The sequence below is a fragment of the Acanthisitta chloris genome, unplaced genomic scaffold, assembly GCF_000695815.1.
Source record: "Acanthisitta chloris isolate BGI_N310 unplaced genomic scaffold, ASM69581v1 scaffold29482, whole genome shotgun sequence".
In the NCBI taxonomy this organism is placed as follows: domain Eukaryota; kingdom Metazoa; phylum Chordata; class Aves; order Passeriformes; family Acanthisittidae; genus Acanthisitta; species Acanthisitta chloris.
This window is the reverse complement of record NW_008660326.1, coordinates 19,888-31,236: the sequence shown is the minus strand read 5'-3', so window position 1 is coordinate 31,236 and position 11,349 is coordinate 19,888. Positions and strand designations below refer to the sequence as shown.

Below are 11,349 nucleotides of genomic sequence, written 5' to 3'. Positions count from 1 at the left end.
TTCTAACTAAAACCTTTGTTCTCTATTATGTCTGTTAATTACTGATACTTGTTACTAAAGAGGCACTTCTGAGTCTTCAGCATCACTTCCCTTTTGCTGACCTCAAGTCTTATTTCTCCTCTAACGCTTTACCAACTTCATTTTAACCCACAGCTATGCAGAGAAGGCATGAGTCCACTTAAAAATGAGTAGAACTTGAGAAGCCTATGTCAAAGGATGTGGAATAACATGGTGATTCTGCTCACACCTTCCCAGTGTTGTACCTGCCTGCAGAGGGAATGCTGGGTCACATGGGGGTGGTTTGGTGTCAGACATCTGTGGAACATCTGTCACACTCTGAATGCTCAGAGGTGCTTCCTGTGCTTTTCCTTTAGGAAAAATCACCCTGGTGATAATTAGTTCGGTTTTATCCACAAGGTCACTTTGAGGATCAAATGTTTCCTTAACAGTCTCCAACAGGTATTGTAACAGGGATTTTGATGATGAAAAAATCCTTATACAGCATCAGAAAGCAAAGCACTTTAAATGCCATATATGTCATAAGAAGCTGTACACAGGACCTGGTTTAGCTATACATTGCATGCAGGTAAGGAGCCTTGGAGTTTCATGATCCAAACGTGGGATGAATAGTGGCCTGAAGGTGGGGGGCTGGGGGTCTCTCAGAAGTGCTGGGCAGAGGGCAGGGGTGGTCACTGCCAGGTGCTGTGTCAGCATCAGAGGGACAGTGTGCAGCAGAGAGCTGTTCTGGGGGGGGAGTGCAGGAATTGTGTTGGTTTTCTGAATCGTGGTCAGCAGGATTTGTTTGCTTGCTTTCCCTCAGGTACATAAAGAAACAATAGATGCTGTTCCTAATGCTATTCCTGGAAGAACAGACATCGAACTGGAAATCTATGGCATGGAGGGCATTCCAGAGAAAGACATGGAGGAAAGGAGGAGGTTACTTGAACAAAAAACTCAGGGTAAGGTGTAATTTGGCTGGTGATGTGTTCTCTGCTCTGTTCCTTGGCTTTAATTCCCTAATGGCAGCTCCAGGCACTTGCTGGTCATGTGGGAGGTTAAGAGGGATTGTTCCTGACCTGTTCAGAAGTGAATTACCTAATGAATATGGGCATGGGGATTTTACTTGGGAGGGTAAGGCCAGAGGTAAAACTACCCTGATGATTCCCAAGCACTTAGATCTCTTTGCAGACCCCTCTGAAGGTGAAGGTCATGACCCGCTTTGTAATTCTGACAGTTTTTGAACACTGATGAGATTTGAATTGTACTGTATTTGCTCTAACTAGCATAGCCCAGATGGAGTCAACTTCATAGAATATCATTTGTGTGGTTTGACCATATCCTTTGTACTGTCTGCAGAGAGCCAGAAAAAGAAACAACAGGATGATTCTGATGAGTATGAAGATGATGAATCTGCAGCTTCAACATCATTTCAGCCCCAGCAAGTTCAGCCCCAGCAGGGGTACATTCCCCCCATGGCACAGCCAGGTTTGCCTCCTGTGCCAGGTGCACCAGGGATGCCTCCAGGTGAGAGAGTGTGCTGAAAAGCTGAGCAGCAGTTACACAAATTGCTGTCTGTGTGCTGGGTAATAATCTGCCCTTTAAGGCTGGGTCTGGGAGGTCACAGGATAGTTCTGTGAGCTGCAGATAAGCAGTTTCTTCATTTTCTTCCCCCGTTCTCTGTATGCACAACATTTTCCTTTGTGGAGTAGATTGAGGTGCCTAGTGCTGGCGTGGGGGTTGGAGTATGGTAGTGAAACAGATTAGTGTTGCAAACAGGAGTTTACCAGTGATATTGGTGGTACTTTGGAAGGTGGTTTTGGGACAGGGCAGGAAGGCTGTGTGTGTCTAGAGACTGCTGACATGGGACAGAGCACACAGGCCACAAAGAGGAGAGAATTTTGATCAATGAGCAAAAACTGCTCTCTTCTCCTTGTGAGAAGGTGTGTTCTTGGCACACCACCAAGAAAACTTAAATCTTGCAGGATGAGACCAGTGAATCTAAGTCAGGTTTGCAGATAATCTTTTATATTGTGGTGTTTGTAAGCAATGTTCTTTCATACCCCAGTTTTTGAGGCCTTCCTGTACAGCATCATTTATCCATCTGAAGTCATTAGATGAGATTTGTTAGCAACTCTGTTCTGTCAGGTTTGTTAACAGTGTGCTTCTCTTTGAAGGTATACCACCATTAATGGCAGGTGTTCCACCTATGATGCCTGGAATGCCTCCAGTTATGCCTGGAATGCCTCCTGGGTGAGTAGCAAGAAAGACTTAATTATTGCATTTTCATATTGTGCATTTTAAATTGTCGCAGAAAAGTAAAGCTAGTAAAAATGTGTATAGGGAGTTGTGAACTTTGTAGCCTTACTATTAAGACTAACTAAAAAACTGGATGGCTGTAAACCAACATTTTAAATACGGCCAAACTGGGAGATTATGTATCAAGTATGTTGCTTTTCTTGTAACTTTCCTGAGTAGTAGTATAATAATCTGAAAGTTTGTTATGTTGTGTTGGTTTAGAGCCTTCTGTGAGTCACTGTCCCTTTGTGTACTGCACATATGTTGTACATCTGGGTATCAATCATCAACCTAACAGGAAAAAATACTGGATAGTTTATATTTCTCTTGTGTTTTGGGCAAAAGATGTTGGTTTTTATGCTTGTTTGGGGTTGACACCATACCCTGTCACAATGTGTTTGGAAGTTCACAGTTAGATTTTTGATTTTGTCATAAATTTTCACAGATTACATCAACAGAGAAAATACATGCAGTCATTTTGTGGTGGAAACATGTAAGCATCTCATTAATGTAATTCTAGGTACATTCATTATGCCATTTTATGTCATGTTTTTGATAAGTTTGAAATTGTCTTACTGAAAACCTCTGAATATTGCATAAGAATTTGGGGAAAATGTCTAGTTAGGTTTTGTTACTGTATCATAGAAGGGTTTTATGCTTTAAGTGAATCTTACAGAACTGTTATGTGAAATGCATTCTGCAAAATAGTAACAAAATAGACTCTTAGGAGCTCAGAACCTGTTTTTGAACCAGAGCACACGTGCTCAATCCTGTACACTGCAGGAGATACTGCAGGAACTCTGGTTTTGAGCTGTAAAGTTCACTGAGGTGAAAGGTTGTTGTCTTTTGAGACATAAATATCTGTTTATCAGTCTTTGAATTTGAAAGTCATGTCACAGTCAGACATGGTGTGGATGCTCATCGTGGCTGTAGCTTCTCTGGGTGGAAACTGAACAGAATTTAATCAGGTTTTCTGGGGCATGGTCCTCATTAAACTCTGTCAGCTTCAGGGGAATGTAATGTTATCTGGCAAAATTTCACTTCCATTGGGAGAGTGTGGTGGTGCATTATGCTTTTACCTATTCTGATCTAATTTTTTGCTTACTTCACCTGATTATCTTTAGTTGTGAGCAAAGAACTAGAACCCAGGAAGTCACTTTGTTTCTAGTGTGACACGAGCTGTGGCACTGTCCCTCAGTTTCTCAGGAAGTCAGCAGGCACTGAGCATCCAGCATTTCTCTTTTAGTGTTTAATGTGTGGCAAGACTGACTTTGTCTGCTCCAACCTTTCACCCCAGAAGGGGCTGTGGGCCTGTGTTCCCAGTCACTGCTGCTGCGTGGGTTGTTGCCTGTGTAGCAGTGGTGGCTGAGCAGAGAATAGAACCTGAGTGGCTTTGCAGAATGAGTGCTCACCTGCTCACGGTGGTCACTGGAACAGCAGTGGTGAAGGTGTCTTGACTGTCACACAGACACAAACTGCTTCTTGGTGGGGTGTAGGTGTGTACTTGGCTGCTACGTATCTGCTTGTCTTGCTCACTAAAGTTATAACCATTCCTTCATCTTGTTTCCCTAATCCATCTTCGAGTGTCTGGAAAAACTTAAGCAAACTTAAGCTGCACTTGGTTTGTTCCCTGTAAAGCAATGATACGTGTTTATCTGTAGCTTCCCAGTTGAACAGCGCGTAAGAGTTGTAGATAGCTGACTTTTTCTTAATGGAATTGCAGCCTTGTGCAAGAGGAATGTGCTTATATTAAGGGTTGTTTGTATGTTTAGATGGGGAATGTGGGTTAGTAGATAAAGGTAAAAGGAGTCACTGAGGTGCAGCTATCTGTTAGGAAATACAGACCACCTTTTTCTCCAGGTATCAGTGGCAAGGAAAAAAACCCAAACCCATTTTTAATACGGAGAAGCAAATATATTATAATGAGGATTTCTCATATTACCATAAATAAATACAAATTCCCATTTTTAATCAGGATGTGGAGTATTTACTGTAATTGACACTCCAAAGCTTTCTTACCCTGTGGGCTCTGCTCTGCTGTTACCAATATTTTGTGGATGGTTCGACTGCCATTCACTCATGGTGTCAGAGGAGTAAGAGCAGATGTACAATGATTGCAGTGTGATTGCAGAGAGCTGTTTCTCCCACTTTGACACTTCCTGAGTGTACTGGGATCAGGTTCTTGGAACACTCTGTTGCAACTAGTAGCCTGAAATAGATTTCAAGAGAGACACCAGTTCTGGAAGTCTCATAACAGAATTGAAAGCTTGAGAAATTAAAGTTCAAATAAAAAGTGTTTGGGATTTTCTTGGGGTTTTTGGGTGTCGGGTTTTTTTCCTTGTGGAGTCAGATGGTTTTGCTTTGCCACTGTTGGGAACTTCTTGAAGTTATTTACCATGATTTTTTACCTAATACAGGTATGTGCCAGTTGTCTTAACAGTTTATAATGAGTGTTCACACTGGTGCTCATTTTCTGTTCAATAGGATGATGCCAATGGGTGGAATGATGCCTCCTGGGCCTGGAATACCACCTCTTATGCCTGGTATGCCACCAGGTAGGTCAGGGTTGTCCAACTCGTACTATGGTGAGAGTTAAATTATATTTATTTATTTCCACTAATAATTAGGATTTATATTGTGCTGGTTTTAGCTGGGATGGAGTTAATTTTCTCAGTAGCTAGTGTAGTGCAGTGTTTGGATTCAGAGTGATAATACTGTTGATAGCACACTGATGTTTTGGTTTCTGCTAAGTTGTGTTATCCTAAATCAAGGACATTTTCTTTCTTGTGTCTTATCTCTGCCAGTGAACATACAGACTTACACCACTTTCTTGTTGTGGCTTACCCAAAAAAGCCACTCCTGTGCAGAGGTGGTTGATTTATGGCTTTTGCTTATAGTTAACGAGTTTTATACCATTGCTAAAGTAAAAAGTAGAATATAGTTTTCTTATTGCATTTCCTTTGGCTGTTGTGTTGCCTAGTGTGTCTCTTCATCCTTTTTTTTTAAATATCTGTGGTTGCAGCTGGAAAATTGTAATGGTTGAAAATGTAGAAAGCGAAGAATAATGTTGGTGATTTACCCAACTGATGAGGTGCTGTGTGAAGAAACTTAACTGATATTTTGGTGTCTTAGCATAGCTAAAAGAGATGTTTCTTGAGCTTATGCAGCTCTTAAGCAGCCTGAAGTTGTCAGGGTGTTCCACCTGACCAGCAGCTGTGTTGTAATCACCTGAGCTCTGCTGGTTTGCTTGGAACCCTTGTGAGCTGTTAACTGCTCACCTGACCCTCTGCTAGAGCCCCCACACCAAGTGCCTGTGTGGGGGTGACAAGGAGCCTTGTGTCCCTGTCCACTGTGCTAAAGACTCCAGTAAAGCCCATGGTGTCTCAGTTCTGGTGCCATTCACAATAATGGCTGTGTCTGTTGGCAGTGTTGGCACAGTGTATTGGGAACAGTTACTGCATTAATTGCAGTGGCTTAATGAGAGCAGAAACTTTTCATTACTGAAGCTTTAGTAGAAAATGACTTTATTCGGCGTTGCTCTGATGTGTTTGAGGTTGCTACCTGTGCATGGGGATTGGTGACTGCTGCCATTTGTCATGATTTATTTTACTGTTGCTTTAAAAATACATCTTGTGGGAACTTTGTTGTGAGGAACACTGTAAACAGAGTCCTCTGAAGGGATATTTGTACCTCCTGGAGCCTGACCTGTTGGCAATTCTTCGTGGTTTGCAGGTATGCCTCCGCCCGTGGGGCCTCGGCCTGGCATGCCTCCAATGACACAAGCACAGCCTGTCACAGCTCCAGGCATTCTCAACAGGCCTCCAGCTCCAGCTGCAACAGCACCCACCCCCCAGCCTCCAGTTACCAAGCCACTCTTCCCCAGTGCAGGGCAGGTAAGGTACCTCAGAGCTGGAATCTCCTCTTACATCCTTCAGATTGCTGCTGTATCAACAGCAGCTGTTCATTATTGAGGAGGCCCAAGAAATGACTGGTTAAATTTATTGCTTGGGCTGATTATTAAGTTTAATTCAGTGTAGTGCTCGAATGAATTTTTAAAGATTCTTTTGTTTGTCTTACACCAGCTGTGAAAGCAGACAAGTTCTGTAAGCACCTGGGGAAGAAAGGAGTAGGCAAAATGCTTTGTTTGATGCCTTTAGTTTGTCATTCATAGGGGTGCCTGGGGTGGGTGAAGGGATGTGGCAGCTACAGGAAACTGATTGCATAGAACTCTAGCTAAGATGTCCAAATTACAAGTCTTGACCTGTTCTCAGCTTTCTCCTTACGGGCTCTGTGCCAATAGATGGACTGATTTATTCTGTAGTCTTGTTAAACTGGTTAAACGTTGCCTGAGTTAGGTCTTTTACTTCAAAAAGTTCAGGAGTAAGTTAGTGTAGTAAAAATTCATTGAAATGTTTTGGGGAGGGAAGTGGGGATTTGTTAGTGGCTTGTGACCTCTTCCTGTGAGTGCACTTGTAAGTCCTGAAGGTTTCACTTGCTTTCAAGTATGTTGCAGAAACCTTCAGAGTGTACTGTTTGCATTTTGGACTTCTGCAGGGAAGATACTTGTTTACAAAACCACAGTCCTTTCGTAAGAAAGGGCTTAGTGTAAGAAATCCTTTCATCTGGATACTTTCCACCCATTTGTTTGGAGACTTTTCACTGTTTCCTTTCTTTTATGCTACAGATGGGGACACCTGTCACAAGCTCAAGTGCAGCTTCCTCCAATTCAGAAAGTCTGTCAGCATCTTCTAACGCTCTGTTTCCTAGCACAGCACAAGTACGCAGGAAGTCTCAGTTAAAAACAAATTGCTTTGCAACTTAACCCTTTGGACCGTTCTCTAAAACCTAAAATGGACTAAACATCTTCAGATCGTTTCTCATATCTTCCTGATTATGTTTAGCTGCTAAAACTGCAGAGTCCTTGATTGTGAGTTGCATCTTGCTAGAAATAAGCATTTCAAAGTGCCCAATTTCTCTTAGTGTGACAGAATGAAATGTTACGTCTTGGTTCTAAAGGGTTAAAAAGGCATGAAAGCAGTTAAATGCATTTTAGTGGGCAGTGGTTAGCTTGATGCATGGTGAAGGCTTTTTAGTTTATGTTGTTTAATATGGTACCTCGTAATGTAGGGAGTTTTTGTTTGCATTATGTGCAAGATGTTCAATTTTTGGGGGTTTTGAAGTTCAGGTAATTGTAAATACACAGTGACTAGAACCGAAAGCATTCTCATACCTAAAGCTTGTTTTCAAAGGAAGCTTTGTAAAGCAGACTTACAGTTTTTCTTTAAGAAAAAAGTAGGAAAAATGAAATGCTGGAATTCGTAGTGGATTTTATAGCTGCTTCCATTGATTCTTGATTCACAAATGAGGTTAAAGCTCTGTAGAGAGACACAGTACTTTGTGGAAATACTGCAGTGTTCTGGTAGAGAGAAGGCTTAAAAGCCCTGACAGAATTGAGCTTTAAGTGTTTGATGAAAACATTCCTTAAACACCTAATTTTAATGAATACTAACACTTGGAGCTGTACTCTAAACTAATGGTTGCTAAAGTTTGATTATAATTTAGTGAGAGAACCATGAGTTTATGCTTAGTGGCTCTTAATAAAACAGTGGTTCAGGAAAGATTTACCCATTTACTAAATTCAGTGTTTAAGATAAAAGTTTTGATAGTGGGGTGGGATTTTGTTGTGGGTTTTTTTTTTTACTGTTCCTTTTTTCTAGTTGTGGCTTTTGTCCTGCAAATTTTAGCCTTTCCAGTGTGTGTGTGTGTATACTGGGTTTTATTTTGTCTTGTTTTCAGTTGCTCTAGTATGCCATAAGGCTGAACTTTACTTTTGTTGAGCTTGTTGTAATTACATATCTCACTGGAAGGTTTCAGAGGTCTGACAGGCATCATTTAAGTTTTTCTTGTGCTTTGAGAAATAAATACTGAGCCATCTCTGTGTTTCACAGGCTGCAGCAGCTGTGCCAGGGCCAGTTGGTACTGATTTCAAACCTTTGAATTCTACACCTGCGACAACAACGGAGCCCCCAAAACCTACATTCCCTGCATACACACAGTCTACAGCCTCAACCACTAGCACCACCAACAGCACTGCAGCCAAACCAGCCACATCCATAACAAGTAAGCCTGCTACCCTCACAACAACCAGTGCAACCAGTAAGTTGATCCATCCAGATGAGGATATATCACTGGTAAGTTAAAATGTTTTCATTGTCTTACTGAAAAAATGCAGTTTGTGCTGATATGGCTGATGAAATGGAATTTCTTCTGTGCTCTGCATTGTGTGTTTTAATAACAGTGAGAGTGCAAACTGTGCAGGATTAATGTGGCTGAGAGAACTCCTTGGACTGCAGAGTGAGCACTGGCAGATTGCAGTCACCTTGCTGCAGTTCTGAGCCTTGTTTTAGTTGGTGGTAGGAAGTCGCTCAACCCACAATAGAATTTAGACTTTTTCTGCGTGACTGAAGCTCAGAGTTAAGTAGATGTAGGCAATGAGTGCAGAACAAAGGACCGAACAGTTTGGGGTGGGTTTGATGCTATTACAGCAGTCAGAAAAGGGGAACTGACGAACATAGAAACCTTCATTTCAGTTCAGATGTCTTTAGATTTGGGTTTGGCTGTTTTATCTCAGCTTGTTAAGAGAAAAAGGTTTGTTCAGCTGGGGGAGGAGGAGTTGTGTGCAGAATGCTTGATTGGGCAGTATTAATTAACTTTGCAGGCAGGGGGACAATCCTAGTGCCACTGTGTGATGTTACTGTAGTCTTTGAATTTTTAAGGTAGTTAAAATACTTCAGTAACTGTAATCTGCTTTGTTGCACTTTTGTTGACTTTCCTCCTGGTGAGTTTTAGGCTTACAGTGTGTTGTGGTTGTCTGCTCTGCTTGTAGGAAGAGAGAAGGGCACAGTTGCCTAAATATCAGCGCAATCTTCCGCGGCCGGGACAGGCTTCCTTGGGGAATCCACCAGTTGGACCAATTGGAGGTATGATGCCACCACAGCCAGGAATTCCTCCACAGCAGCAAGGAATGAGACCTCCCATGCCACCTCATGGTAATCCTATTTCCCAGCTTGCTTTTCTTGGTTTTGCTATAAACCGTTTCAAAACGTGCTGGCGTTTATACTGGCAGGGAGGGGTTGGAGCTTTTCACAAAATACAGCTTCTGCTCGTTATTGAAAAAAAAATAAATGTTGTTTGCATCTGAAATGTTCTGTTTATAGGTCAGTATGGTGCTCATCACCAGGGCATGCCAGGATACCTTCCTGGGGCAATGCCTCCGTACGGGCAGGGCCCGCCCATGGTGCCCCCGTACCAGAGTGGACCTCCGCGCCCGCCGATGGCCATGAGACCCCCCGTCATGTCCCAAGGTGGCCGCTACTGATGCTACTGCTCACACCCAATAGGTTTGGAGATTAAACCTTTTCTCATCTTGTGCTGTTAATATAGCAGAGCTTCCGTCAATTAAGGCTTCATTGTGACTTTAAAAAAAAAAAAAAGTATCTTCCCACATGCAAGGAGCTATTGGACATTCTTATTTTACATGGGAAAAATTATTTGGAATAATGACAGGAACTTTTCCTGATGTTGCAATTTATACTGTATGGCTTCTTTTTCATGTTTCATCTAGGTTTTTAGAAGTGAAGTATAGTAAATATGGTTCGTTAAATTGTGAAGGCGCTGGAATTACATGAACATACCACCCTAAAGGCAAGTTCTGTAACGTTACGTTGCTCTTTGTGAAATGATGCCTTCACAGCACTTCAGGTGCTGTTGGACTTCACGTCCCCAACATAGTTTGGTGAGGGCTGTAACTGTTCCCAACTGCTTGTACATTAAAGTCTGAACTTGTAACAATATTTAATGTATTTAGAGTTCCTCCTGTTTCAGGGTTTAAGTAAACTGACCCACTAAGGTCATGTGACTTTTCTGTACCGTTATAAACTTCATTGTAATAAAAGAAGATAAAAATTTATATGCCTTTTTATTCATGACCAGCTGTGGACAACTGCCTGAAAGGTTTGTACAGATGCATGCCATGGTAGCCATTGGTGTCATGAACACCATTATTGGTGCTGTTTTGATAAAATCTGAATTCCTTGTGCTAAAATTCAGTCACTCCTTAGCTGTATGTCTGAGTAGACAAAGACCTGTACACTTATTAACTGACTCCTCAAAACTGAGGCTGCAGGAGGCACATGCTAACTCTTGGTTGTAACTTCTCTTAACGCATATGTTTCTTTATTTGTGCTTTCTTGTCCTCAATAAATTTTAAATGATTTCTAGTCCTGGCACTTACTTCTAGGATGTGGAAGTGCTCTAAGATACATCCTAGTGCCAGGTGTGTCCTGTTAGTTTACTCTTTGACCCTTTTGAATGTGCAAATGCATATGAATTTCAGGAGCCTTTTAGGTGAAGATTTCTAGAAGCTTAGGTGCATGTCACATGGGTGAGTGACTTCCAGTTAATGTATTGAAGTTGACCTGCAAAAGAGAAAAAGTAGCTTGACCTTGGTGGATAAAAGAGGCAGAGTGGGCAAGGGGAATGTGTTCCATGCTGTATTTTTACTTTAAAGGTTCAGAATTTTGGGTCTTGTCAGTCTCTAAAGAACCATCTGTAACCATCTGTTGTGTGCTACGATGAGATGTTGGCTGAGTTAGTTTCTTGAGTCAGTCAGTCAGTCAAAGTGTCTGGTGTAAGAGACCTTTTCACCCAAGAGAGGTCTTCCCTTATGAATTAGTCATTTACCATTTAGAGTGCTAATTCGCTGTCAGGGTTGTAATTCTGAGTGTCTGACGTCCTGTGTTATGTGCTGTACTTCTGATGAGAATGAGAGTGCAGGAGACTTTTTGGAGGGAAGTGAGAGCTTCTCTGGCCTCTTCACAACAGGGGGATAAAAGGAGTGGTGAATTTTTTCTTTTGCAGGTCAACTTTAAATACATGTTCCAGCCTCAAGCCTTATCTGTGCAATTTAGTTTATGGGGATATCTCTGCTTTCAGAGTAGGTTAGAAAGATTATCAGCATTTTTGTGTCACTGTGTTGCATAGATGTTTTTGTAG

At 41.9% G+C, this 11,349-nt stretch overlaps 1 protein-coding gene across 1 annotated transcript; it reads left to right on the top strand.

The window, feature by feature from the left end:
- The first annotated feature begins 464 nt into the window (after positions 1–464).
- ZNF207 (zinc finger protein 207) lies at positions 465–10,583 on the top strand. Its single transcript, XM_009069785.1, has 11 exons — positions 465–586; positions 821–959; positions 1,357–1,524; positions 2,175–2,250; positions 2,741–2,788; positions 4,780–4,850; positions 6,028–6,188; positions 8,244–8,486; positions 9,182–9,344; positions 9,513–9,695; positions 9,920–10,583. Exons 1-10 carry the CDS (start codon positions 581–583, stop codon positions 9,671–9,673), a joined length of 1,236 nt encoding a protein of 411 aa, XP_009068033.1. The 5' UTR covers positions 465–580; the 3' UTR covers positions 9,674–9,695; positions 9,920–10,583.
- Positions 10,584–11,349: the final 766 nt, after the last annotated feature.

What these genes read in the sequence shown, in the direction of transcription:
- ZNF207 (XM_009069785.1), top strand. An exon ending in TCTTCCCCAGTGCAGGGCAG is followed by an intron (nt 6,189 to 8,243) that starts GTAAGGTACCTC and finishes TGTGTTTCACAG; the next exon opens with GCTGCAGCAGCTGTGCCAGG. An exon ending in ACCTCCCATGCCACCTCATG is followed by an intron (nt 9,345 to 9,512) that starts GTAATCCTATTT and finishes TTCTGTTTATAG; the next exon opens with GTCAGTATGGTGCTCATCAC.